This window comes from Frieseomelitta varia, unplaced genomic scaffold, assembly GCF_011392965.1.
Source record: "Frieseomelitta varia isolate USP_RPSP 00005682 unplaced genomic scaffold, Fvar_1.2 scaffold_162, whole genome shotgun sequence".
Classification (NCBI taxonomy): domain Eukaryota; kingdom Metazoa; phylum Arthropoda; class Insecta; order Hymenoptera; family Apidae; genus Frieseomelitta; species Frieseomelitta varia.
The window spans coordinates 68,849-92,047 of record NW_025109328.1 but is presented as its reverse complement, the minus strand read 5'-3'; the positions used below and the strand labels follow the sequence as shown (position 1 = coordinate 92,047).

The 23,199-nt window shown below is 34.9% G+C and overlaps 1 protein-coding gene and 1 long non-coding RNA gene across 2 annotated transcripts; one reads left to right on the top strand and one right to left on the bottom strand.

The window, feature by feature from the left end:
• Nucleotides 1-4,064: 4,064 nt before the first annotated feature.
• LOC122537665 (proline-rich nuclear receptor coactivator 2-like) lies at nt 4,065-7,482 on the bottom strand. The gene is made up of 2 exons (XM_043671036.1): nt 6,583-7,482; nt 4,065-4,682 (listed from the first exon to the last, which is right to left on the bottom strand). Exon 2 carries the CDS (start codon nt 4,625-4,627, stop codon nt 4,214-4,216), a length of 414 nt encoding a protein of 137 aa, XP_043526971.1. The 5' UTR covers nt 4,628-4,682; nt 6,583-7,482; the 3' UTR covers nt 4,065-4,213.
• A 135-nt stretch (nt 7,483-7,617) lies between these two features.
• Nucleotides 7,618-9,838, top strand: LOC122537677. Its single transcript, XR_006308672.1, has 3 exons — nt 7,618-7,789; nt 8,845-9,133; nt 9,209-9,838. It is a non-coding gene; the product is annotated as an uncharacterized LOC122537677 (long non-coding RNA).
• Nucleotides 9,839-23,199: the final 13,361 nt, after the last annotated feature.

The window sequence follows — 23,199 nt, the reverse complement described above, 5'->3', positions numbered from 1 at the left end:
GGTTTCCCTCATCCCAAAATTCTCCCTCGAAAAAAGCGGTAATTACACATTGTTTTCCTTAAACTCTTCATACTTGCAAGTTTCTTATATTACCCCATCTTATTGTTTATAATCATATACATATAATATATAATATATATATGTGTGTGTATGTATGTTGTATATGTACATATATATGCACATGTATATATATACATATACGCATGTGTACATATATATATATATATATGTGTGTGTATATATACATGTTGATCAGTTAGCAATTAAAAATTAGTAGTACCTATAGGGTCATCATCACAGCTAATTTCTTATCATCTTTTAAATGAATATTATCGATTGGTTGATTACACACTTTATAATTCGTGTCCCTTTTTTTTTTCTTTTTTTCTTTATTTCGTGACGTTCCACCTATTTTTCTCTCCCCTCTTCGCGATTTTCTTTTTCCCTTCTTCTGTCCTCCCTCTTTCCCCTTATTGTAACAATTCGATCGTCACGAATGATCTCATTTAAACCGAGCCTGGCATCCTTCGACCGCTGATTTCTCTCTCTTTTTTTGCTTTTTTTTGTTTTTGCTTTTTTCTTGTTTCACTTTTGCACATACTGACTATTTCTTTGCACTTCTGCGAGACTCGAGTAGGTAAGAATTATATATGCATATTGCTGCACCTCGAAGTTTCAGATTCCTTCTCCAGTTTTTTTTTTTCTTTTTCCTGTTTCTTCTTCTGTTTTGCTCTCGATCGGAACGGAACAAAACGCCTTTACAGCGAGATTTCAATTTGATCTCCCCCCCTTTTATGTATACCGTATATATACATAATACACCATCGTCCGTCTGTTTCTCATCGTATGTACACTAATTCCATTTTTTCCCCGCTTCTTTTTTTCTTTCCCCTCTCTCTCAATTTTTATACAATTACATATACAAATGCCGTTTGAAAATTACAATTTTCCACATCATCGCTCGCCCCCGTCTAACGTTATTTACACGATTCGCGAATGACGCACAATAATAATATCCTCGCGTTATGCTCGATCCGCGCGATAATCCTGTGTATATGTTCAAAAGCTAATCGATTCCATCGATCTCGGACAGGACGGCAGTGTTTTTAATTCGTTTCAGCCTATGCGAGCTAGCTTTCGTTTTCTTCAGAAAAAAAACTCGCAAACGAACTTGAAGAATTTTCTCCGTTCTACCTACTACCATGGACGCGTTGTTCCAGGATTACCACGTTTAGAATGCCGTGTTTGGCACGATCGTACGAATACAAATTCAACACTCGATTTAAAAAAAGAAAAAAAAAAAAAAAAAAAAAAAGAGAATAACTCACCGGGTTCAATTATTAATTTGCGGAAAGGGATCGCTGCACATCCTCCCCACTGAATGAAAACGAATGTGACAAAATATGCGATCCTTCCGTGACAAAAACTATTTACATTTTACTAAAGAAAGCCTCTTTTGGAATTTATGCGTGTATATTGCTAGTGAAAAAACGTTCACGACGTCTTTGTTTACGCGATTAGAAGAACAATTTTCTCTGTCGATATGATTCCCATTCTCTATTTTTCTCAGACTTGTTTTCTTTTCTTTTCTTCTTCGCCTAACCATGTCCGACAATTCCTCTTCCGTCGAGAGCAGAAACTACTATTAGCAACGAATATGCTGATCGTCGATTATCCTCCAGCACGCGTGGTGCTACCTTCACGAAGAAATTATTTTTCCCCTTTATCAGAACAGAAATTTAGAAAGAAACTTCTCGAAGAACCTTGAACGAATGTAACACCTTTACAAAAGGGAGACAAATTCAAAGAACTGAAAATCATATGCCATACCTGATGAATTAATCGAATCACGGTGTAACAAAAGTAAGAGAAACTAAAAACCAGGTGTTTTAATGAATACGTTGGACCTCTTTTTCCACCTAAAAAAGTTGCTACTCTCTTTTGCTTCCTGCGAGTCGCCGCACGGCGGTGGTTTTCAAAATCGGAAAAGAGAACGAATCAAATATCGTATTTGATGAGAACCGATTGCTCGAAATGAAAACCAATGAAACTGTCCCCTCGATTTTTTTGCAGAATTCACACCAACCATTTTTACCAAGGATACACACTGCTGCCAAATGCTATAGATACGATAAAAATTTTACCTTACATGGCTACAAAGATGGAGGAAGTAATTGAAAGTTCGAAATTGCACGTATTTTTTCACATTTGTTTCTCCATTTCTCGGTCACTTCTTCGCACAGGATATATACACATTCACACGTACGGATAGACTTCAGTAGCTTTTTTTTTCTCGAGATATATACACCGAGACCTATTTTCGTAATTCACTCGAAAAACTAAACCTACGAGAAACGAAAAAAAAAAAAAAGTAATTATTGAAGGAAGAATGAAACCAACGTAATTTAAGAAAAAAAAAAAAGATCGATGCTTTCTTTCAGATAAAAAGAAAAAAAAAAAACGTATCAGTTAAAACAGCACTTGGAATAATTTGGTCACGTGTTTAAATATCTACGTGTTTAAATACATCATTGTGTTTTAGGTAAAAAAAAATTAAAAAAAAGAAAAAAAAGAAAAAAAGAAAGAAACGAAACGAAAACGGAAAACGAAAAAAGAAAAATGCAAAAAAAAAAATTAGTAATCCTTGTCACGTAACATGTGCAATGTTGGAAAAAAAAAATTAATTTGTAAAATTAGCAAAAATTTCATCTTTGAAACATTTAGATTTACTGAACCAAAAAATTTTGGAAACTCATAATTTCAGTACCGAATAATAGACGTTATCCAAGCCTAAAAACAAATAAAATTACTTTATAATAATGAAATCCCAATGACAAGCCTCTGACTGGACTTCTTATATTAGATAAAAATTAAATTTGTCACTCAGGAAACTTCCATAAAAATTTTGTTAATTTAAGCAGAAGTACTGCTTAATCTGTTTTACTGAATTTATTGAAAAATAAAGAAAAAAATAATAAACATTCATCAATACACATATTGTACCACATTTTCACGATTATTCTATCGCACAATGCTATCTCATTCTTTCATCAATGAATTATCTGAATTTCAAAAAGATTGAATTTATCTGCATGCATGCTGGAAACTTGTCACTTAAACCTTATATAATGCTTTGCAGAACAATTGCAAAGCTGCAAAACGAATACCTTCGAATAATAAATAGAAGATACCTACCCATAATAGAAACCAAAAATTTTGCTGCGATAAATCTTTCAAGGGTAATTTGATTATGTCCTTAAGATTCATTGAACATATATATCTAGCAAAACCTAACTGAAGAAAATTCGCGTACCAATAATCATTAGTCTGAGATACACCACTTAATTGATACTTAGATTTATGCTAAAGAGCAGTAGATGAATATGTGTAATACTTGAAGTTTATCAAGTTGTGTTATAAATGTAAATTACCTTTCAATGCGGAAAAAAAAAGACGATTAACATCTTGCGCAAAGATTTAAATAAGTGTTCTGGAAAGAATTCCGGACTGCGATTGGAAAAGAATAAAAAGTACTGTCAATGATCAACATAGCGATTTTGATTTAAAAGAAAAAAAAAAAGAAAAGAAGAAGAAAGAAAAAAGAACATATAGCTATTATTTCTAAAAATAGCTAATGCAGCTTTGCCCTATGTCTTCATACCATTTCGTCAAACAGATAATATAACAGTGTTTATGTGTTTTCTGTATGTGTATGCGTCTCTGCAAGTTAATCATATATAATAATAATCTAAAATACATACGTTTATACCTTCATAGACGGCGCATAATAGAATCGTTACAAGTTATCTTATATCATGAATCATGTTTCACAGCAGACGCACCCGCGTCTTTCATACTCAAAGTTTATACGCTTGTATATATGGTTTTTTCTCGTTTTTTTTTTTTTTTTTTTTTTTGTTTCTTATCTACTCTCAGCATCTGGTGCCGTGAAACTGAAGACGCTGGTGCCCCCGTGTTTTTAGTTGCAATATTGTGTATCGTTCTTAAAGAGATTGTATTATCGCGCAGTTATAAACACTTCTGTTTTTTTTTTGTGTTTTTTCTTTTCAAACGAACAGCTTGACATCGCGTACAAGAGAAAAAATACATCCTCAAATCCAAGAATGAGGGGTGGAAACGATAATATCGTACCTTGTCTCTTTGCTTTTTAGGAGCTGGTTACCGTTTGTGTCGGTTTGTTGGTCTTTAGGTATCAGGCTTGGACGTTTAATATCATCTTCAGATGATTTGAAATATCGCAACTCCTGTCGGATTGTTGACAACTGCCCATCAGTCTCGTAGTCCAATGGCTCGGTGGTTTCGGAAGGCTCGCAGGAGACGGCGGTTCGGAAAACTTTGCACCCGCATAGAAACTGTTTGTAGGACTCCCGCGCGAGTAACGCAACGGCGAATCGCAGCGCAACGGCGAATTTCTCGCGCCCTTTGACGAATTGTGCGGGCTACAGCTTAATCTGCCGGTTGAACTTTTACCATGAGATCTTCCACCATTATAGAAAAACGTCGACGATTTGATTGCACTCGAACGGTGATGATATCGTTCTACGCCGACATTCGGCGAACCCTGCCGATCTACTTTATTCTTCAATTTCGGTACCGAATTCGTCATGGTTTCTTGATAATACTTTCGTCTTTCCAATCATTCACAAAGTCAACCGACCCATCTGTAAAAGTCAGAAAAATCTGTAGACATTATTCTTGGCCCTTTCAAAAAAATTTCACTGGTCGTGAATTGAAAATTTTCAACATGTAAATGGCGATGTGGATAAAAATTTTCAACGTGTATGGATCAAAATTTTTAGCATGTATGATCCAAATTTTCAACGTACATGATTATAGATCAATATGCACTGTTCCGAAGAAAGGAAGGAAATATTTCATTTCATTTTATAGCAAAACAATTGGACATGCGATACTTAAGAATATCAAAATATATATCATGACCAAGTCATAAATATATTTTACATAAACTCAGTACTCGATAATAAAAGTAACATGCAAAAGATGTTAACTTCTTGTCTTACCATCTTTTTCAAAAAAATATTACTTTTGTACGTACTTACTGCCTCGATGCCACATTTAAAACAAAACATTGAAACATCACATAGTTTGTGTTTTTTCATTCGAATCTTTTAATTATGAAAATAAAAAAACAAAGGCATCAAATACTTTCTGATGTGATCCTTTAATACAAAACCTTTTACCTGCAGGAGATGACAGTTCTGAATATAATATATAGGGTGAGTGAAAAATCGTAGTATAACCGGCTAGAGGTTATTCTACGTAAAAAAAAATGTAAAATTATTAACAACATTGTTAAAAATAAAGAAAAAAATGTAAAATTATTAACAACATTGTACAACTAAAGCAAAAAATTCTTCAAGTGTTTGAAAAATTAAAAAATAATACGTTACAATCCGTTCAGTTTATCTTTAATTTATCGAGCACAATTACGTATGCAGCAACGAGGACAACATTTCCAACCTGTAAAGTAATAAACTGAAATGAAAGTAATAAAATTCAAATTCGATTTTCTCAAAAACGAAGCCTCGGATGAAAAAATTGTATACCACATTTTTTCCTCATTTTTTTTACGTAGAATATTATCCCCTGGCCGGTTGTATTACGATTTTTCACCTATCTAGTATAATATAAATATAAAATAGAATATAATTGACTAAATATAATAAATACAAAATTGATGTGACACTAATGCAAACATAGTTACCTGAATAAACAAAAATTACTGTCTTGTGGAAGATCCAGGTGCATAAGATAATCGACATCTCATATCTACTATTTCATATTACTCAGAAGTCTACAATATAATTTGTTTTAGCGATATCATATCTACTATATCATATTACTCAGAAGTCTATAATATAATTTGTTTTAGCGACAAATAATAAAACAACGAAGTAATTATTTTAAATTACTCTTTGTATAAAAATACTAAGAATTTTACATTTTCTAGTAGTGGGACACGTCTGTCCCACTACTAGAAACAATATTTTCAATTGTAGAAAATACTCAACAAAACTGGCAGATATTGAAGATACTAGTGTACATTGATAATTTCTAACACCAAGAAATTTATCTTAGATATATTTTTTTCTCCACTATAATAGATTCTCCATTTAGATTCTAATGGATATAATTTGTTTCATTATTTGTCACAAAAGTACAAATTTATATATTCGACGAGTCGAATAGTAATAAATCTAGCCTCAATTATACCGTATGACACCTGGATAATGGGATAATTTTGCTCTATCCCGGTATCTTATGGGTAGCCGGGTCTTCGAGTCTCTCACATACCGTAAAGGTATTAGCTCTAATAGGCACATACCTGCTTCTATCCACGCTACGAATATATAAGGCAAGAGATTTACAACAAACATTAATTTTACTATCGCTATCATCATAAATAAAATGTATACAATAAAAGTAAATAACAATAAAATAAAGGCAAAAACACTGTTTCGTTTCATGTTGCATCGAAACAGCAAACACCGGAGAGGGGAAGAAACCAATTAATATTGAAATTCTGTTGTGAAAACTTACCGTACGATGTGCGCGGGCCACTTTTCAAAGATGCAACCAGGTTTTCGGCGGTGTTTGTATTCAATGAATTTTCTAACTGCGCAATAATCTCGGGATCCAGGGCAAAAGGGTAGGGGGGAACACGGAGGAATAAACTTGGTGGGGTAACCTACGAACCTCCTTCTGAGCGCAATGCTACCTTGCCTCGCTTACTTTGAATTCTCCAACAGTCCTCCCTATTCGTGTTTTTTGCGACTTTGACCACATTCGGTGACCGTTGGTCACCTTTGCTTAAACCTTTTTGTTTCTTCTTCACCGAATAAAAATCACACGCGTCGTTTCTCCCCGGAATTCTTTCTTTCCTTCTCGCTCTCTCTCTCTCGCTCTCACTCGCTCTTTCTCTCTCTCTCTCACACGCACACACACTTCCTTTTTTTTCAACGCAGCTGGAGAGGCACAAGATGGCGGACACGAGTTATTTGTTTTCGCTACTCCACACGGATTTTTCACAATACGATCACCGTTCGACAGCGAAATTTTACGTATTTGTACCTCGCAACGCGCACGCGCGTGTACACGTATGTTCATAAAACGTAAAATATCTTGTACTTATTCTGCATATGCACGCGCACTTATACGACATTTATTCTATTTTAAAAACTGATATTTTATCATATCCGCTATCAGCAGCGCTTGTCAAATTTCTGCCTCTTCTCTTAGGGATTTTTTTTTTTTACTTTCTCCCCACTTCCAAGGTTCTTTTTATCACTTTCCCAACATTTAATGAAATCGAATAATGTAATCGAACTCGTAAATTATGTGCCTCCAAACACAATCTCCTATTCAGATTCTTGCCCCCTACCTTTCTGAAGATACAAACCAAACTTAAAGATTATGAATATCCCCCCACCAGTCAATCTGAACCAATATTTCACGGCATTGCCGGTCACGTGATTTCGTTCGTCCAATCCCGTGGTTTCCATCTCGGATGTTTCCGTCTTTTTTCGTACAACACATTAAACTTCCCTCGACATCTTTCTGAAATTAAGAATTAATGAGTTTTTCGACATTAAAATTAATTACGTAATTTTTGAGCCCGAATACTATACATTTCTATTATATTTTTGATCGAATTTATTGAACAAACCAGTGTTGTGTATAACGATCAGAAAGTAAGAGACGCCGATTGGTGGAATATAGCGAGGCACGCCATCTCGTGACTCTGAATGTAAAGAATGATTTTACACTTCTTGCTATTTCTTTTCTTGTTTGTCAAATTGCCTTCATTAAAATTGAATGAAAAATCTGTAGAACGTACAATTTGAAACGCTCGAAAAAATATTTGTAAGAATACGTAAGGGGAACTATATATAATAGAATGAGCACTGGGGTTAGGAATTAGTCTCAATTGATTTTTGTATAACCTATTCCAAGTCAGATTTTAAATTTTGTGGAGTGGAAAATAAAAAAGGGACTATTAGGCAATAGAAGACAATTACAAAAATGATTAAACTTTAGAGGTTCAAAATTATTAATCTTCTTTCGATAATCTGAAATTGAAGAAATGTTTTATCTTTAGGAATTTTCTGATTCATAATCATACGTCATTTCCTGCATTATCGATATACATACTATTATTTTTTCAAACATATGAAATCGTTATGTATGTTAGGTTAAGTATATTTTACACTTTACAACGCCAGAAAACCCGTGTCGATTTAGTCACTGAATAATTATGTATAGTAAAAAATATTTTGGATCTTCTGAATCATCAAAATACTTATCATAAATATCGTTTGTCCGAAATAACCTGCATGGACCAATCAGATTATGCATAGAAAGCAATATGGCGTCATACTAACTGCCGAATACACTAAAAATATTTAATTTTATAGCTATATAACTTTTAAATCAGTAGATTCTCAAAGTTAAAATTTGCATTTTTCATCTCAATGCGACGAAATCTATCAAATTATTAAAAAAAGTCTACAATTTTTGACCTCCTAGGTCTCTAAAGTCAAAAAAGTACGATTTTTACGGAGAAATATATATATATGACTGTGCTTTAGCCAGTTCTCGTCAAATAGAATCCAATGTCCAATATTATTTTTTGTAATATAATATAATAACATTGCTTTAGTAATATAATAAAACTATAAGAAAAAAACTGTAGTGAAATAGGCAAAATTCGGAATAGTCAACAGTATACATAATTCCAAAATCTTGTAATAACTTTCGATATATATATAACCTATATAAAGTAAAAAATACACACATATATAGCTTTTAGATGGAATCTAAAGTAACTCATAAAACAGAAACTGAAGGAGAAGTAGTATACATGTGGTGGGGATCAGCATGTTCTCCCACCGTAGAGGTCTTTTTGAACTTACCCAAGTCCATACATATCTGTGTATACGCTGACGACGCGTTTACACAGAGTGTAAATACTTAAATATCGAGGAAAACAAAAACAAATGTATTCTTTTGATGTCGATGAAAATTTATCGTGAATTATCAGTTGGAGTTTCAAAGATAAGCAACATTAAACGGGAAAGGAGAAAAAAATAAGGTAAAGTTTTTATAAAATAAAACGCAGCAAAAACGCTGTGCGTCTATCATTTGAAGCTTTCCTCCGTCGATATAGGTGGATAACAAAGCGAATATTATGAGGCAAGCAAGTGGTGCCGCCATTAACCTACGGCGAAATAAACGAAGTACGTGAAAGCGTTTGACGTCAGTGATCAAGAACGCTGATAATCTTACGACGCAGATATCGTTACGTGGGAATATCATAGAATATATCTTTGTTGGTTTACGGTCGAGATTAATTAAACATATGAACGTACTTCGGTGGTTTATGGTTTAATACCTCGAGAATATCAGTAGGTCCATAATGGGCGGGGTCGTTGCTTGGGTCGAGTGAGAGACATGGAGCGACCTCAGTGTTCTCAGTGGTGAGCTGCACGGCCATCGCCGACCGTCGGTTTCGCCTAGCGCGACCAACGTATACTCTGCTATGACATCGCTCTGAAAATCCCAGATTATCCCAGTAAAAGGTAGGAGTTTCCCTCCGAAATTTGGATGCGCGCTGTCTCTCTCTCTTTCTGTCTCTCTACTTCTCTCGTTCGCTCGACCCCTGTCTTTATTTCACCCTGATGGTGTGCTGTCCCCCGACATGTTCCATCGCTTTTTCGTAGATTTCCCAAATGCGTTTCTTCGATGACTGAATATACATATATATGAATATATATATATATATATGCGCGCGCGCCCGCGCGTGTGTGTCATGTATATTTATATGTATATATGTGTGTGTGTGTGTGTGCGCGCGCGCGTGTGTGTAATTTTTTTCACTTTCCCTCCCCGAAGAAAGCTTCCTGTAGCAACCCACCATGATTCTCTCCCTTAGCTTTCCTTTCGTCTTGTCCTTTCTACGTCTCCCACCATTCGATATACGCATTTACTCAGCGTTCTTTGTTCGCTCGGTTTCGTATTTGGCTGTCATTGTGGTACACCACCTTCAATTTTTGATAAGTGTCCTTCGTAAACAGAGGATGCACACGGAGCGTGGAAACCTATCCCTTACATGCACATGGAAAAATATGATTGATATATAACTATATACATATGATTATATATTACTATACAATATAGGTTGGTTTTTACGTTTGTTTGCACCGATATGCACTACATATATATCTTTTTTTGATCTTTCCCCCATTGTCTCCTTTTACCTATCCTTTTTCCTTTAGTTCATTCGTATTCTGATATATGTATACGAAGATCCTACGTATATGAACACAAACTGAATGTGTATGTATAAACATGGGAAGCAAATTTATTATTTATTAATGTATATGCGAGTCACTCGCATACATCACTTATACGTGAAAGTACGTGTGCGTAGCAAAAGCTTTCTTAAACTTCTTAAACTGGGCTTCACTGTTTCGTTGTATTTGTGCAACATAGCCATGGTGCATTGTATTCCGTACGCATACTTTTATTGCGAATGTAATAAGTACAAGTCAGAAAGCGACAAGCGCATCATTGAAAATAGGCAACATACGAAGTGCGAAATTTTTTCTTATTATTACATTTATAGTTACAAAAATTGTTATGATTTTGATTTTGACCGATCTTTCATTGAGAATTGCCTATCTTTTGAATTTGAACGCATGTGACATGCAATTAGTAAGCGATTATTCGTTTAGTTTATATGTGTATATATATATATATATATATATACTAGTTTTTTGTATATTGTTGCTAGTAAAACTTCATAGCTTCGAACAATATATGTATGTATAACGATACAATAATAATAATAATAATAATTTTTGATGTTTCCTTTAAAATTAACGCTTAACCGTAGTTACATAAATTGAAGCTACAATTTACATTTTTTTTTCTTTTTTTTTAATAAAAGCGCAAAATTAAATTATAATTCACTCGTAAACAAACGTGATCGAGAAACATGTATATTTACTTTAAATTAAAATTTTTAATTAAATTTTTTAAAAGTTTTAATACTTTAAATTAAACACATCTTAAATTTTATAATACATACATATGTAGAAATTAAAATGCTCCCTTTTATCTTTGTAAACAACAATCATACTGCTTTGTTTGCTCATAAATGCATAAAATTTTTCAATATTTCTTCAGACTACTTTATACATAAGACTTGGGTACATTGGTGATTGAAATGTATCATACGCAATTATAATTTTGTTAATTTTAAAACTAAATAATATATTTATTCGTTTAATACTTTATTAGTGTTTAACAGGTATTGAAATAAACCATCGGACGTTAACTTAAAAAATTATTTTACACATCGTCACGCGGTATAGTTTAAAGCATCATGAAAACAATGGTAATTTAATATGGATATCATCCACGGTCAACTTGTCCCATTATAGTCGAATATTTTACTTCGTGGAAAATTTATTTCTTGTAATGTCGCATTCTATGATTGTGCAAGTTTTTAAACATTGGATGAAAATTTCCTGAAAAATAGTTCTCTTACATGCAAGAAAATTCTAATGAAAACTTACACGAATTTTATAGTAATTCATGAACAATGATGAACAGCGTTTCAAAATTACGGTTTAATAATTCAATATGTAATAATCGTGTCGTATAAGATATACATACGTGTATATATGTTCGAATGATATACATATATGAGGACACAAGTAGAGGTTAGAAAAAGTTTTCAAATTGATTTCTAGGCTGTTCCTGTTTATTATGTTCATCATACGCGCAGTAATTTCTAAATCATTGATCTCTATAGAGAGTTGACATCGACAGAGACCCGATTTCGCCAGGATGAAAGATCCAGATTTCGCGAGGACGGGGCGGACCCGCAGTATGGGAACTGTATCGACGATAACGCGAGCCGTCGTGGCATTAGGGCCACGGCGCGGCGTTCTCTCGGGTTCTCGTGTCAACACATTCCCGACGCCCACGATGAGTGACGCATGCGCCCTAAATGTCTGAGTCGCTCTTCTTCCGTTCCTCACTGGCATTCGTCCCTCTCCATACTCTTTCTCGCTGATTCACTTGCTCGTTCTTTCGGTTCTCTTACAACGTGCACACAAAAGCTTCCCATCCTATTCCTTGGATACGCCCCTGGCTTTTGTACCGAACACCCCTCGTCTCTCTCTCTCTCTCTCTCACTCTCTCTCTCTCGCTAGCAGATTCGTTGGCTACGAAATTCCTAATTCGGCGAGGGTGCATAGACAATGCAGGTCGTTAAAACAATTTCTGACTTTAAAGGATTCTTCGAAAGGTAAATTCGAGAGCGTGTACAGAAACGAAAATTATACCTGAACTTAATATCCTCTGTGTGTAGTAGCCCCTATTTCGTCCTTCGGTATGTACGCCCCTAGCAGGCGTGTAAACCTAATCGTTCTTCTCCCACCAAGTCCAGTTGAACGTAGTCGATTCTCCTCCTCTTCCGCTCCCACTGCACACACCAATTTTCCAATTGATAAGGGTGCACAGTTGATACAGACTAACCCTATCCTTCCATTCTCTCTTTCGATATCAGTCTCTCTTTATTTCTCAGCTGGCTTTGTTTTCTTTTCGTTGCCTTCGTTGGCAAGTTAACATCGCCACGCCGATAACATTGGTTTGTTTTTCGAAATCATTAACAACGAAGAGATAGAGTGAAAATTATGCGGAGAGCGTGAGAGTTTTGGGAGATGTAACCTTTATTTGTTTTATTCGTCGGGAAATTACAAGTCGAGGAAATTCAAGTCGGATATCGGACGGAGATCTGGGTAAAAGCAGGAGGGGAAACTTGTTCCTAGCGAGCAACCGAGCCGTACGTTACGTAAAATTAACAATCATGTTCCGAAACTCACTTTCCCGTCTGGGATTTCGGGAGAGGGAAGTTGATGGCATGAGAATGTTACGAGGTAACGTTGGGTAGCCCCAGACACAGAGCCACTAGTATATATATATATACCCTGGCCGCACAATGCTGTCCTTTAACAGTGAAATGGTTTCTTTTTTTTCTACTGATCAAAAAGTCCATCAGTCAAGAGTATGCAATTTTTTCACTGCCATTTTCGTTTTATATCGCACAACGGAAAAGGCAGATCTCTCCTCGGCCAACTCTTATAAAACACTTATGTAGAATAAGTTGAGCTTTGACTCGATGCGTGACGCGTATGACAGCTGTAGCGCGGCGTTGCCACGTGTTGACTTTGGCTTAACCTAAGTGACTAATTCGCTAGTCAAGCATGTTCATTCCGATTATCTTTACATTGTTACAATATAATCATTATGACACAGGTGAATGTGAAATTCGCATTAAAGGCAAGGTGAAGTTGTGTTGCACGGTTGCTAACATAGCGCAACTTCGTCGATATTGTGCAAGCGTTCGTGTGATCGGAGTAACAATGGTCAAACCCGTATAAGTTTCATTTGTCCTTTTGCTCGTTCTACGTTTTTTGCGCGCCTCACATAGTAATAACCTATCTCGGCTTAAATCATCGATTTACAGTAGTTGAATTTTTCTTCGCAATTTATTATTCTTTTCTTACCGCACGCATGTATTATTTTCTTTCCCCCGTAACAGTCGAATTGAAAGCTATCCATGAATTTACATGAGTGACCAGCATTCACCAGGGGTATCCAGCCTCGTGGAAAATGTTCGCTCCATGTTCAAGTATTAGAACTTTGGTGTGTTTACTTACACGCTCAGGGCTGTGCCAGCGGGGACCCAACATGATCTTCAAGAACTGCGTGGGTGCGGCCTTTCCCTGGTCTCGAAAGAAGGGGGACCGGATTTTCTTTCCTTTTCACTCACTCGTGTTTGCTCGCTTACTCAGTAGGTCCTTACCCAGTAGCCATCTTTTTTTTATTTGAAGGTCCCTTCATGCTCGCGGCTTTAGCATCAGCACTCCCTCGCTTTAGGATCGTCCCTATCTTCCTTCCTCTCGGCTACCCTTCACGATATTAAACCCTGTAGGACCCAGGGATGTACATACAGATGTAGCGTTAACCCATTCGCTATGTATAAACGAGTAATTTTTTTGTTTTTATCTGTTGTTTTTCTGATCGATACGATCGTCGATCAAAGTTAACAATACGTAAAAGATACGCAGCAATCGAATCTCGTTACCTACTAATAGAGTCACTGTACAGTTTTACATTTAATGTCGATCGATAGTATCATTACGTACGTAAGTGTGCACAGTGGTTACGTGCTATGAAATTCGCAATTCAAAGCGCGTTGGGCTCTTTTCCATCGAATGGGAAAAGTAACACGTTCGTTAGAGATAATGGACAGTCTGCGTTCCTTCATTGATTCTCGATTGATTTCAATCGCGCATAAGTAAGTAACTTTACATCACCAGATGTACGAAATATCATAAAAATAATTACTTAAAGCGCATTGTTCTTCTGTGATTACGCCTGAATCGCTATATTCGTCTCACAGTTCTATTCACCTGGAATCCCGTCTATTTCAATAATAATCTGAGATAGTAAATCTTTCGGCTAATATTTAACATCGTAATCTTGTTTGCTCGCGAATATAGATAATACGAAATAAAAGGGGGAAAAAAGTAAAATCTTATCTTAGCCGAGGGAACGCGTATCGACCGTGTCGTGGTAAAGCGAAAGTACGGGGCACTTTCGTTGTGGCGTACGCCCATGCGACTGGTCTCCCCCCCAACACCGTCGCTTCTCCCCACCGCGCAGTCACCCCTCCCCTTCCAGTCTAGCGAGCCGCGTTTCGTCTCGGTGCCTCAGTTTGTCGCGCGCCACTGACGGGTGAAGTTGTATGTTTCGTGTGTGTCGCGCGCAGTGGAGATTGCTTTACGTACGCGCGTGTGTGTTTTGCCATTGTGCGCGTGCGTGCATACATGCGTGTGCCTTTTACGGTGTCCACAGTGTATACGTGCGTCTGATACTATCATCGTGGCCTCTGCTTTCGACCGCTCGCATACAGCAACGGTGACATCGAAGCATGACAGCGACGCGGGAGTGTTACCCCATACGGTAGGAAAAACTTCCTTCCACCGTTTATCTCCCGATTACTAATGATCGTCCATATTAAACCTCAGACACGTTGCCTTAGTAGAGTGAGAAAAAAAAAAAAGAAACGTAAGCCTTGGAACAGTTACTGAACTAAACGTGTATACTACGCACACGTTCGGAAGCGGTGTGTGCAATAGCGTGTCGCGTTAGCTGGCCGGAATTCTCTCCCTTTAACTAGCCATTGCTATCCCCCGCTACTTCTTGGAATTGATTTCTTCGACTACGGATATGACACCAGTGCTCGGCAATATTTGTCCTTACATATGTAACATCAAAGAGCCTCGTCACCAAGTTAGTTCCAAAAATTGGTGGGGATCATTACAGTCGGTTAAGTAGGCATTGTCGTTACTTGCACGTTGAACGCGGAAGAGAGAGATAGTAGAATTTTTCTAGAAATACGAACATATATTGTCCCTCAATAACTGGCCAGATAAGGCCTCGACCTATGGCCAGTTAGCGAGAGTACTATTGTACTTGGCTACAAATGTTTTGTCCGAATCGATACGCCCTCCGGCGGGCATTTCGTATCTCGCTGAACCTACACCGGAAACTCTTTTCTCTGTACACGTACGACTTGCTGGCGATTTACGGAACAATGTATACAACCGCTGGTTTTTTAATCCGATAGATAGTGGTGGCTGTCGGATCACTTTTTTTTTCTTTACCCGTGGTTATCTCCTCCAATCGTTTCGCTCGATTCTTTCTCGGCTACGTCAGAGTGCTTCTCTCTAGCAACTCATGCTCGTCATGCGTTCGGCGCAAGCAAACAGGGACCTTAACTGGTTACTATCTTTCGTACGAGTGCATGGATACTCGTGTTTATACTCTGGCGACACGATAAATAAGTACGTATTTTTCATATATCTAAAGTCTGTTGGCAGACTGTTTTGCCGAGTGTCTTGTCTTCGCACGTCAAGGTCTCTCGGCGCTTTGTGTTGCAGTAAAAACATTACGGAGAAACATCAGTACAAACGATACGATCGTGTACGTACCTTTATATGCTCTGTGTAGTTTGTTTCTCTTAACACGGTCGACAGGTAAAATTGTGATTTAGAAATTTAACATTATCTCGAACGGTAGTGCATCGAAGTGAAATTCGTGCAAAGATTATTCCCATAATGTAAAATTGATCTGCCATTGTCTGCGGATTGTTACACTTTTCGTCTAACAAGGAATTTTAATAATCTCTATTACGTCGGCGATCGTATGACGTTATATTTTCTTCTTCTGTCGCATAACAGATAGTAGATCGAAATTAAGCTTCTAATAATAATTTTTTGACCTCCTCTCTGTCGCCTAAAATCGATCTATTTTTATCATTTACGAAACATTCTTTCGCGCAGCAAACGATCTTGACAATTTTTTTTCTCCCCTGTATTCGTATATTTGGATAATCGCAGTTATTTCGAGATTATGTATTTCCTTCTGCTGTCAGATGGTAGATAGTGATTTCAATTCCGCATCATTCTGTACACAACAGCGTTTTATAGAGTTATTCTGTTAAAATCAAGGAAATCGAGGCTGTTGGCAGTCGTGCTTATTTCTGCCAATAAGCCAAGCAGAGAATCGAACCGATCGTGTGCGTGACCGACTGACACGGAGCTGAAAGGTTAGTTACTATATTCCGGTCTGGTGTGTATTTCCGTCATCTCTAAAAATGCTTCATCGAAGGAATTATCGTAATCATTGTTTCTGGTGATAAAAAGCAATATAGTATGCTATATATATATATATATATATATGCCATTTAGGTAGCTGGGTGCGTCCGTTACGGTCTGAACGAAATTAACACGGAATAACTATAGTGGAAGATTCGAAGTAGCGTGGCTCTAACGTACAGAAGTTTATATAGACTTCAAAGATATTCTACGTACATAGGTTTCGTCAGAGACCAAATCAAGTTCGAATATTCTATTCAAATTCTACTGTTGTAATTTGTTTGTTTATTATTTAAATCTCTTTGATCGAACTTGATCACAATTCTATCACGTTCTATGCTTAATTACTGAACTGTAGATGTTCATAAATTTAAAGACACAAAATAGAATGTCTATAACATATATAAAATGTCTAAAGTGTGAAATATAGCATTTAAATAATTCCAAGTTTAGAGTACAAATAAAATCATCTAGAATCAATTTTTATAATTAAATACACTTTGGATATTTATGCAAGTTCGTATTTTTATAAATATGATTGCAACCCAAGTTAAAAAGCCGTTTCACATATTAAACACTGGCAAGCGTTTTGTATATTTCTTATATATCCTTTGTGTGTAATTTAATAGTTACGTTAATTCGAACAACTTTGATAGATTGCTTATGTTTTCCTTTGTCTTTTTCTCAATGCTTTTTCTTGGAGATGCATATCTTCTTTTTTTTCCTTTCTTTTTTTCTTTCGAAGAAGATTCTACTGAATTCACGGCCAACATCTACCAAGATAGAAATGCGATATTATCGCGATAAACAATATTTCTCTTTCTTCCACTTATGGCTTTCTCGTGTCGTTCTTCCTCTTTTGTTTCGCGTGTCGTCGTATGGTCGCGAGGTTAGAATTTTTTTTTTACTGCGGCACTTCGTATTGGTTCTAATAACCGAGAGAAGAAAAATTACAGAATAGGGTTATTTTTATCTTTGCTTAGAAACAAAGAACTTGTACAGAAAGTTCAAGCATTCTTTTCAAATGAAATATCTTAGAATTATTCTTATTTTTGGCGTTGTCTGAAAATGAAAAATATTAACAAACAAAGAATGACGAGAAAGTTATAAAAGATTTGAAAGCTAAAATGTTACATTTTTGTTTTTATATATATATGTATATAAAGCTATAGCTTTTTACAATTTTTCCATTAAATTCTGAATAAATGATAATGAAATTTTAAGTTAAATTTTTGTGTCAAGCTCAACGTGTGAATTTCAATGAAAGAATTAAGATTTAGGATAAATTTAGTGATGCTTGAAATTAACTGTAAAGTTTTAGTTTAAAGTATTTCAGATAGTAAGGGAATTTCTTCAAATTTCACTTTATGATCTGCTTAATAAAAATTAACTGTAAAGCTATAGTTTGGGGCATTTCAGGTAGTAAGGGAATTTTTTCAAATTTCACTTTATGATCTGCTTAATAAAAATTAACTGTAAAGCTATAGTTTGGGGCATTTCAGGTAGTAAAGGAATTTTTTCAAATTTCAATTTATAATCTGTTTAATAAAAATTGACTGTAAAGCTGTAGTTTGGGACATTTCAGGTAATAAGGGAATTTCTTCAAATTTCACTTTATGACCTGCTTAATAAAAATTAACTGTAGCTTTTAGTTTGGGGCATTTCAGGTAGTAAAGGAATTTTTTCAAATTTCAATTTATAATCTGTTTAATAAAAATTGACTGTAAAGCTGTAGTTTGGGACATTTCAGGTAGTAAGGGAATTTCTTCAAATTTCACTTTATGACCTGCTTAATAAAAATTAACTGTAAAGCTTTTAGTTTGGGGCATTTCAGATGGGGAAGGGAATTTCCTTAAGTTTCACCTTATATATAATCTGCGATTCTTCAAAATTGCAGATTTATGTCAAAATTTGAAATGGGAAATATTTATTTTGTAGACAATACAACTTTTCATCTTTCCAATGCTAATAACTTGATGCTAAATTTGTTGTATCCATAAACTAAATGGCTTTTTAAAGTTCAATCAATCATTTACTTGACAAAGATATTTAAAATTTTATTGTTTAATAAAATCTCCAGAAAAATATTTCAACTCTGTCATATAAACAAGCAAAATTTCTAGAATACTATAATAATTATATTCTAAATATAATTTCCAAAACACATATATATGTTGGAAATTTTGTATTTTGTACAATTTAAATATTATTCTATTATTTTATTATAATTCTATATTTTTTATAGATTATTCAAATTAAATTTCCCTGTTTTCAATTTCCATCAAACTTTCTATTAAAATTTTCAATTTTATTGTAACCCTGAATTTGGAAATTTTTGTACTTCACATTTTCACGTATAACAAAGGGCGGAGGGGAGGAATACGCACAGTGAATCATGAGAAATTTCTCATCGTCGTCACGCGATGCATCGTCCAGCAAAACGTTTCGTTACATCCGTGCGGGCATCGTTTCCGGTCGTTGCTTTTCGCAAAACGCCACTGGAATCGAAAGCTTCGTTTTCTTTCTATCGATCGCGTGGAATTACGACTCACGCATTCTCGTTTCGAAACCAACCAACCAGCCAGCCAGCCAGCCAGACACAGTCAGCCAGCCTATTGCTGCTTGCCTGAGAATATCCTCAGGAAAGCGATGTCGAGAGGAGGAGCATGCCTTGTTGCGAGGACCGAATCAGCTAGAAGCAGGTGGTGCCCGAAGAAAGACCGGCAGGTCCACCTGGGTTTTTCAGGAAGTGGACACTGCCGGTTTACTTCGAACGGTACCTTCGTGTATTCTTAGTTGAAAGGGCACCATACGTTTCGTGGAATTATATTGTAGCGAGTATAGCAACTGTGTGATGTCGCATTCGATGGAAATGCGACATTTGGTAGAAGGGTTGGAAGCCAGCCCTTAAGAGACTAAAAATTTGATCGGTGAAAGTATCGGGGCATAGAATCGTTATAGATAACAAACAATAGGATTCTATATATTCTACATAGAAAAATATAATATATACAGATATATAGATAATATATAGATAATATACAGAATTTTATATATACATACATTCTATTATTTATTATTTTATATATATATATATTCTATTATTTATTATTTTATATATCTATATATATGTATTTTATTATTTATTATTTTATATATCTATATATATGTATTTTATTATTTATTATTTTATATATCTATATATATATTCTATTATTTATTATTTTATATATCTATATATATGTATTCTATTATTTATTATTTTATATATATATATTCTATTATTTATTATTTTATATATCTATATATATGTATTCTATTATTTATTATTTTATATATATATATATATATATATATATTCTGTAAATTGTTATTGAGTTTTCTTTGGATTCTACATTCTACTGTATTACATTGCATTTGATGTAAACAAGTAGAAGAGGGAATTAATTTTTCCAATAGCAGGAATATCTGATAGTGAAAATTGAGCGTACAATTTTTGTTAGCTCTGTGTTCATAAATTGATACGAATTTCGATAAATTTTCATTAACCTTCAACGAATGCAAGAGTTCATACTTTTCAATTCTCATTCAAGAATTCTGCCTATATGTTTTTTTTGCAGTGAAAAATTTATGATCTCTAAATGAGAACCGTAACGATCAGTGAGAGTAATAAAATTCTGACCTTGCAACGTGGATTATAAATTAAACAATCGTTATTGAATTTTGCAGTATTTCTGAATAAGTATTTCTTTTCTATTATGTTCCCTCGCAGTTTCTTTATAACTTAGCATTTAACTATTGTGTCGTGTTAAGTATAGACAAGAGATTTAATTGTCCTCGAATATTCACGGATTAAGTAAAATTGCCTGTCAACATTATGCTATTTGAACTTAATCTCCCCATCCCTTCAGTCTTCAATTTAATGTCCAATGTCTGCTTATAATCCTGATTTTAGTCATTTCGTATTTCTGACTAAATTTTCCTTTCAATATTCCAGTCGATTCTGTATTGTTTGATCGTTTCAACGGAAAGTTTATATTTTAGACAGATAACCATCAACATTTCGATATTTGTTCCCTTGTTGCCTTTAAGGACGAACTTAATAGAACTTTTCACATTCCCTTGACCTTTTCGGATTTTGTCGAGCTTTACGATCTGTCTGCCCGATTGTATATCTTTCAAGAAATTTTTTTTTTTTTTCAACGACCATTCTGACTCAGAGCCATAACTCTCCCCCACTTTTTCCCCATTTTCCCCCATTTTCAGTCATGACCATGCGGAAGTCCCAGGATCGTCCCTCGACTTTTACCAGTCTTCCGTCGTCCTCTTCACAGTCTTGTTCGTCGCGATAGTGAACGCGTGCAATCGTTACTTGTGACGTATTATTAATCTTCCTGATAACGTGACGTCATTCGATCCTCGAAGCGCATCAAACTTCAGAAAAGGATACGCGTTCTTCGCTGAAAAGCTGATGAAATAGTCGCTTGTATAGCGATCTATTACACATGCACGTGTATGTATATGTTTGTCGAAGATTTTTCTTCTCTTCTTTTCTTTATATTTTAATTTCTTTTAGTGTAATTAAATTTCGAGAAAGTGCGCAGTGCGATTTAATTTTACGTCGAAAATAGGCGTGACTCGAAGGATAAGGGCGGAACGAAGTAAAATAAGTTAGAAATTGTAGATTTATACATATTTGATAGATGCGTTGAAATAATTGATACCGTTTCATTTTATTCGTCTCGTTTTCATATGTATTGCCGTATAATTATTTAATTAAAATAATTAATATGTGATATCGGGGTATTATAAAATCAGCAGGACAGATTCGTGTATATATTGAAGCGCGGGCGGGGGTGTGTTTGGATAATAAATTCACATCGAGATGATGAGAACTAGTATATTACGAAATAATACGTTTAATAATACGAAATATACTTTCGCAAGAATAGAAATTTAGAATTTATAATAAAAAAAAATTGCGGATTTATTTTAGTAGTACTTAGGGTAGTATATATATGAAGGAAGAATTTTTTTTTTAACGTTGAAAAGAATATATAATAAAAAAAAATTACGGATTTATTTTAGTAATACGTAGTAGTACGTATATATATATATGAGGGGAGAATTTTTTCAAACGTTGAAAAGGATATATAAAAGTATAAAAATATGTATATATGAATATATAAGAATATAAAAAAAAAATTACGGATTTATTTTAGTATAGTACTAAATTACAGATTTACTTTAGTATAACACTTATGGTAGTAGTGATGACATATACATATGAGGAAAGAGTTAATGATAAATAGTGAGGTTTGATTGATTAATTAAGTGCAACCTCGTAATTTTGTAGGATCTGACCAAAAATTGGAAAAGTAATAGAATATGTAACTAAAGTATAATGAAACTTCACACCCGGTGTGAATAAAACATTGAAGAAGAAATTTGATTCAGGTGTAATTAATATAGGGGGGGGGGGAATCGATGTGGAAATTAATGAAACGAATCTTGTCACATTAGCATACGTAAAACAGCAGAATTTCAATTTAGAACAAAGTAAAGGATCGAAGAAATAATTGATAAACGTGGAGATTCACATTCGAAGCGAACGTAACACGGAAGTGAAATTTTTCCGGAGATACCTGTATAAGTGTAACAATGAAAATTCAGTTTGTGAAAATACGTTGTTCCTTGATATCGAAAAAAAAAAAAAAATGTAATGTTGGATCGAGGATAAATCGATAGGCCGGAGCCAGAGGATAAACGATGGAACTCTAATCACACTTGATTAAAGGATATGACGTATGATAGGGATTTAAATAATGAACGAACGAATATTGCAATAGATATAAACGGGTAATGGGCGAATGTTCGAAATATCTCCTTTAATGAAATTCCCTCTATGTCCTTGATAAAACGCAGAAAATAGTAGGCACTGAAAGGAAGAAAAAGCGATTTCGCAACATAGCACTTCATTGCAAAAGAGAATTCAGATCGATCAAATGTCGTACGGGCATTTGCATCTTGAGCTTCAGCGGATTTTGCGTAACGTCCACTTATTTTTCACTTACGCGCATCCTCGTGCGCGTCTCTTAAATCATCCACTGTCAATTTGTAATTGTTAAATTGTTAAGTTTCTTTGTGCAGTGCAGTTACATAGTAATCGAGCAAAGGGAGAGAATTTGGACGCTACTCTACTAAGTAAAATAATTACAATCATAATTATACATATATATATATATATCACGTTTCCATTTGATTATATTATTTAATAACAGTGATGTTGTTTATATCGTATTATATTGTTTAATAGCATCTTATTATATCATAATTGTATGATATAATTTAGACCGTGTTTATGCATTCGTGACAGATATGGTAATCATTATGTCTAGTGTACAAGAGATGTCTCTGCTGT